General features: G+C 38.4%; 1 protein-coding gene across 1 annotated transcript; it reads right to left on the bottom strand.

The window, feature by feature from the left end:
* Positions 1–571: 571 nt before the first annotated feature.
* LOC106661013 lies at positions 572–1,822 on the bottom strand. The gene has a single exon (XM_014384112.1). It carries the CDS (start codon positions 1,820–1,822, stop codon positions 572–574), a length of 1,251 nt encoding a protein of 416 aa, XP_014239598.1.
* Between the last annotated feature and the right edge of the window lie 5,320 nt (positions 1,823–7,142).

The following is a 7,142-nucleotide window of genomic DNA, read 5'->3' as shown; positions in this document are numbered from 1 at the left end:
GACAGGAAAAGTCGGGACGGGGGACCTTCACCACGCAGATATCTCAGGAACCTCACCAACCGGAGCGATGACGACGATAAATTCATAAAATGAAGACAATAAACGAAATAAAATAAACTTTAAGCTGGAACGATATAATATATACGACTTATATAAAATTACAATTGCTCAAGAAGACGACACGACGAATTCAAGCCTCGATCTGGCCGACGACGAGGCCGGAAACATAGCGGGGGGTTTTCCGAAATCTTATCCCGAGTAATCTTTACGGCGTAAACATCCCCCCCGACATGAAGTCCCTAGGGGCTTCATCTAAGTCCCGACCAAATTCCAAGCCCAGTCCTTCGATATACCTAAACCGCAACCTGTATGAATAAAACCATCACCTTATAAACAAAACCACCACCTTATAAACAAAACCACCACCTGTATGAGGAAAATGGAAGAATTATTGGATGGGCGTACGACCAACTCAACCCGGCATGTTTCAACCTCCCCCCAACTCTTAAAATCCCTTCATCTAAAAATGTGGCTATACGCTGAAGATTTCGTGAACAACAACTTTGTTTCTTCAGGCGTTCGATTTCGGATGAGAAATCTGGCTTTGAATAATTTTACAAAGCGTCAGTTCGGCTTTGTCGCAATCTGAGGCCGTAATCAGGATTTGTTTTGGAAGTACTTGCACGAAAAGCAATAAGTAGATCATGCTATTTAATAATTTTTGAAATGACGAGAACCTTTGGATAAATTGAATAAAAATGTTTTCCGGTTGCACTTGTGTCTGTAGTGCAAGCTTCTTTTTTTGTTCATGACAATCTTCTTCTTTAAACGACAACGGGGTGGTGGGCCATTGCGACTCATTCTTTAATAACCAATCGGGTCCGTGAAACCAATAGGGATGATTGGACAATTCTTGAGGAGTTAAACCTCGCGAAAGACAGTCGGCGGGGTTTTCCGCGCCCTTTATGTGAGCCCACTTTTCGGCCCTCAAGTTAGACTGAATTTTCGCTACTCGATTGGCGACGAATGTGTTCCATCGGTTGGGCTCCGAATTAAGCCAACAGAGAACAACTGTCGAATCAGAAAACGCAAATATTTCAGGTTTTAGATTCCTTTTTGTGAACGTTTCAACGACGACTAAGAACAATTTGGACAAAAGCAAGGCGGCACACAATTCCAGTCGAGGTATGGATATAACCTTGGTTGGGGCAACTTTGGCCTTTCCACACACAAACGAAACATACGGTTTATCGGCTTCACCTTTCAAATAAATTACTGCACCGTATCCGTTTTCGGAGACATCACAAAACCCATATAAGTTCAACCTAGTATTTTCTCGGATGCCTAGAAAACGTGGTATTCGGACCTCAGTTAGTTGGGCAAACTCTGCCAGCACACGTTTCCACTTCAAGGTTACTTCGGGGGATGGGGGGTGGTCCCAGTCAGCTCCCTCTTGCCATAATTGTTTAATTAACCCCTTCAAATACAAGGTAACAGGGGATAAAAACCCTAAAGGATCAAATATTCGAGCGACCGTGGAAAGTATATTTCGCTTTGTACTAGACCGAGGCTCCAACTCCACCCTAAAATCGAACAGGTCACCATCAGGAAGCCATCTCAATCCCAATACAGAACAGGAGTCAAATTCGACTCGGGATATGACAACATCACCCTTTTCCAAACTATCTAAGAGAAGGGAAGAGTTGCTGGACCATTTCCGCAACTCAAAACCCCCTGCAGCAAACAAATCCTTAGCTTGTCTATATAGTGTTTTCGCTTCCTGGAGAGAACTCACGGACGTCAACAGATCGCCCATATACATGTCTCGTGGGATAACTTTTGCTGCTAATGGGAAACGTTTACCCTCCTCATCAACTAACTGCTGGATGGTACGCAAGGCTAAATATGGGGAAGATGAAATACCAAATACGACCGTATTTAATTCAAACATAGACAACGGGTGCTCACGATCAAAACGCCACAATATGCGTTGATAAAGACGATGTCGCTCGGTAACCAAAATTTGCCGATACATTTGTCGGACATCCGCAGTCAGGGCATAAGCAAATATTCGGAAATTCATGAGTAATGATACTAGATTGGCTTGTAATTTAGGCCCGACAAACAAAACATCATTCAGCGATTTTCCAGAACTCGTTTTGGCACTGGCGTCAAACACCACGCGCACAGGTGTACTAGTGCTCTGAGGTTTGAACACTGCATGGTGCGGAATAAAATATCCAGTTCTATCGTGTTCTCCCTGAACGGGCGACATATGACCTTGCTGTAAATGATCATAAAACACGTCGTGGTACACTTTCTTTAAGTCGGGAGAGCGAGCCAGCCGTGCCTCTCAGTTCAGGAATCGTTTACAAGCTAATTCATAGGAATTCCAAAGGATCTCCGCGTCTTCACGAAAGGGTAAAGCGACTGAAAAACGACCTCCTTCGGTCCGCTGGACCGTGTTCAAAAATGCCTTTCGCACTCGGCGTCCTGCTTAGTGATCATAGGACGGACGGGTTCGGAACTTCTTCTATTTCCCAAAACCGTTCCAAAACCTGTATCTCGGGACTCGACAATTTGGCTAAAAGGGTATGCCTTTGTACTCTTGACTTTCCCACTAACGGAGCCTTTCCCATGACCACAAAACCTAATCGAGTGTGCACAGCGACAGGTGCGTCTGGACCATCCATGATCTTGGTCACGCTCACAAGATGAGGGAATAGCTCCGATCCAATAATACCATCGACTGGACCTGGAATATGAAAACTCTCATCCGCTAGGTCAAGTCTACGGAGGAATGAGAACTTAGCGACATCCACTACAGCACAAGGCATCTCGTCCACAATCTGATCTACGACCAAAGTTTTGATCGTGAACGAGATGTTTCGGTCGAATCGTGACGAAAAGGTTAATTTAGTCTCACCACCAACTGACTTGGACGTTCCTCCAAAACCAACAACTGAACGTCTCCCCGTCTCAATTGGTAGATTCAATCGGGCACAAGCTGATCTTGTCAGAAAATGCGACTGACTTCCCGAATCCAATAACAATCGAATATCTTGTCTGTTTCCCGTGCCATCGTAACTTCTAACGACCACTGTCGACAAAAGGACTGTTGAGCTATCATCCACATGGAACCCGTCCGAGTTTGCTAATGAACAGAGATTCACTTGATTTTCCTCAGAACAAGAATCTGAACGTTTCTTGTCTTTCGAAGCTGGAAAATGTAATAACGAATGGTGTGAAAGTTTGCACTTGTTGCATGATATTCGACTATCACAATCACGCGCTTGATGGTCTGGGGAAAAACAACGAAGACATAAAAATTTATTTTTTATTGAAATCTGAAAGCCAGGTAAGCGTTGAGCAATCTGTTCTCAAAAAAAATTTGGCATGTTTCAAATATGGTGAAAAATGATTTATTGAACTTATAATAGCCATCAATTCCTTTTCACATGTATTATAATTTAGTTGGGCTTTTTGTAATTTAGTAGAGAAATAAGCAATTGGCAATAAAATCCCGTCATAATTTTGTGCCAAGACAGATCCGATTCCCACATGACTGCATCGGTAGTCAAATAAAAGGGTTTCTCGAAATTCGGAATTTGCAAAATAGGTGCTGAAGCTATTAATGCTTTTGCCTCTTCGAATGCCTTTTGATCTATGTCAGACCAAATTAATTTTGCGCCCTTTTTCTTTAAGTTAGTAAGAGGAGTGAGCACTTTCGATAAATTCGGCAGAAATTTTGCGTAATAATTAATTGCACCAACAAAACTCGCTACCTTTTTCAATGTGTTAGGAGCAGGCATTTTCAAAACATCTTGAATTCTTTCCGGATTGATTTCCACTGAATTTTATGAAATTATATGTCCTAAGAATTTAATGGATTTCTGAGCCAATTGTATTTTTTCTGGATTCACTGTGATATTTGCTTTTCTAAACCTTTGAAACACTATATGTAAATGCTTGACATGATCTTGTAAAGAACCTTTCGTGTAAATTAGAATGTCATCAACGAAATTCCAAATAAATTTATATTTTTCCTTTGCAAATAACCTGTCAATTAGCATCGATAAATATCCCGAACCTGCCCTTATTCCAAAAGGTAGACACTTATATTTGCATTTGCCGAATGGAACAATAAATGAAGTTAATTCGGAACTTTCTTCCGTTAGTTCTATTTGATGAAATGATTGATTTAGGTCTATGACTGTGAAGTAATTTGCGCCCCTCAAATGATCCACAATAGAATTTAAGGTCGGGAGAGGATATTCCACAAACTTTATTATCTTATTTATTTTTCTATAATCACAGATCAGACGAAACTCATTTTTGCCAGATTTGGGAACTAAAAATGCAGGGTTCGAATAAGGTGAGTAGGATGGAACAATAATATCTTCTTTTAATAATTCTTCTATGATTTTTTTACGTTCTTTTGACTGTAACGGATTTAATGAGTAAGGTCGCGAATTTACTATTTCCTGAGAGTTTTTTTTCCAAGTGAACGTTCATTAAATTTGTCCTACCTAATTTTTTGTTAAGGTTTCAGGGTACATTTGAGTAAAATGGTCTAAAAGAGCATTGTTTCTTTTCATTGCGGATCGAATTTATTGTTTGAATAACTGAACCTTTTGGTTATATAAAATTAATAAAATCATAAGGGTTAAATGAGAAAAAACATCCATTGTTTGCTGGTCCCCACACAAGACCTACCTTCTTACAAAATTGATAAGATGATACAATCTACGGGTAACTTTTTTTAACACAAAATTTTTTTTATTCCAATTATACTTATTTATTTGAAGTTTTAATTCTACAATAGCAAATGGTTTAATTCGGCTTGAATCAGCTGATAATATTGTCTCCTTAACATCAGTATAGATTTTGTCCAGCTTAAGATTAGGCAATATCTGTTTATACAAATTCCATGATATAGAATCAACTGAAGCCCCTGTGTCTATCAGAGCTTGGGTTTTGATATTATTAACAAATACCTTTAATACACCCATTTGATTCTCATCATTAAACGCTTCAATTGTCATTGCTGTTAACCTTTTTGTATTATTTATATTAGCAGCAAAATCCTTGGATTTCCCTTCTACGGGTGAGATTTTATCAATTTTATTTATTAATTGTAGTCTTATCGTTAGAGTAGCCTTGTCGTTTTTAGAAATGTTGTGTATAATTATTCGTCGGGATTCTAGTTTTTTTCTGAACAGACGTCCCAACTTTGAGTCTAGTTTTTTGACTGTTCTTCGGCTTTCTCATCTCTAATGGCATATCCGATATAATTTACATCATGTGAGTTTGGGAAGTATGGATAAAAAAAAAGGATTAAATCCCATTAATCCATAGTGTGGAACAACCTGGGAAAATTTCTTATTCTTGTACCTGTTATAATGGTCCTGGGAATTCCTTTTATTATTTTGATTGCTAATAGGTTTCAGTGCAACTGGATTTGGAGCATAATACATGGGAATTGGAGGTTGATAATATGTCGGGAAGTTTTGATTAACATGGCTTTGATTATTAAATGGAAAGAATGTATAATTATTGTTGTAATTATGTGGGAATTTGCAATTAGGATCATACTTTTTTCTATAATTCGGTGTAATATGGGGATTTCTATCTGGGAAATAACTTTGACCATTCCTCACAAAGTTTGATCAACGGAAAAATCCGCGGTTATCCTTTTTGTTTTGCCTAAAATAATTGCGTTCTTTACTCCGATCATCACGATTATCTTCATTATATTTCTTTCTAGAATACCCTTCTTCTCCCTTAGAACTAATCTTTTCGCGGCCAGAATTATGATATTCGAAACTTGATTTTTTTTTTAAATTTGGGATTACCTTGTGATCTCTCCTTTCTTCGTCAGACATGTCATTATTCATGTTCCTATTTGCCATAATCATCTCATTATATTCTACTTGCTTCCAGAGTTCCGCTAGTGTTGAAAAATTTAGTTTTGAGCCCAAAAGTGATAAAAATTTTGGATGTAAACTTTCGGTTATATTTTGTACCAATTCTGTTTCCATAATATCCCCTAAAATACTGGCATATATTATTTCCTTATTAATAAAATTTCTCAATGAATCATTTTCCGACTGATGCCTCATCAAATATTTGGTTTTTAATATTTGCCGTTGTCTATCAGTCGTCTGATGTTTCAGTAGGCTGTTTTTGAACAATTCAAAATTTATGCCGGTATAAATTGCTGCATTAGCCAATATATTTTTCCGCAATTCCACCCTGTCTATTCACCAGACTTTGCAGGATATTACTAAAATCTTGTTTATAGCGGTCCGCTATGGGATATAAGTCAACGATAAAATTGAAGATTGTTTCCGAATCGTATGGGTTAAATTTTCTTATATTTTAGAGCAATTTTCCAATGATAGAGGAATTTCGTTATTTTTAAACTTGGAATTCCACTGTGTATTCGTCATTGGTTTTAAAAACTTATTTGTCGCAAAGTTCAAACTGGAAGATGAGAAATACATTGAATCTTCACGTTCTGGGTAATTACCCTCGGATTCCATAATGTCCTCGTCTTCCGATTTTGCTTTTTTTGCTTCTCCACGGGCTAAAAAGCACAGCTTCTCTTGCCTTTGGTTAAGGATTTTTTTTGACCCGCGTTTTAAACGGGTCGATATCATTGATTCATACTTTTTTACTAATTCTCCCACATGAGACCTTAATTGTGCCCTAATCTTCCGGGGAGAATTTAGCAAGACTTCAGACATTGAGTCCCTAATTAAGGTCAAATAAAAGAATTTTTCGATAGCTCCAAGGCTTTTGCCAGGGTTTGTGTGATCCCATTCTTTTCCTGTTCAATAAGCTGATCTTGTATCAGGTTCTCACTTCTCTTTGGCGTACAGGTTTGCTCTTGTTCGGCCATGGTTGCCGCAGGAATACTGAGTTTTTCAGCTAATTTTTAAATCCCTAGCCGGCAAACTTCCAAAACCACGGTCTGCTACCAATTATATTGTTAGTCGTCTCAATGGACCGTCGGTCCCCGACTGAACAATTCTAAGTTTTTCCAAAAGGAAAACAAGAACCGGGAAAAGGGAAATATGCAACTACACACGTAAACTAAAAATGTATAATTTGACCTTATGAAATCCTATATTTACAAA

Source organism: Cimex lectularius, unplaced genomic scaffold, assembly GCF_000648675.2.
Source record: "Cimex lectularius strain Harlan isolate CLEC.00 unplaced genomic scaffold, Clec_2.1 scaffold64, whole genome shotgun sequence".
Taxonomy (NCBI): Eukaryota; Metazoa; Arthropoda; class Insecta; order Hemiptera; family Cimicidae; genus Cimex; species Cimex lectularius.
This window is presented reverse-complemented; position numbering and strand designations above follow the sequence as displayed.

Excerpts from the sequence above, each read along its gene's own strand:
- LOC106661013 (XM_014384112.1), bottom strand. The coding sequence starts at position 1,822 with ATGTATATGGGCGATCTGTTGACGTCCGTGAGTTCTCTCCAGGAAGCG.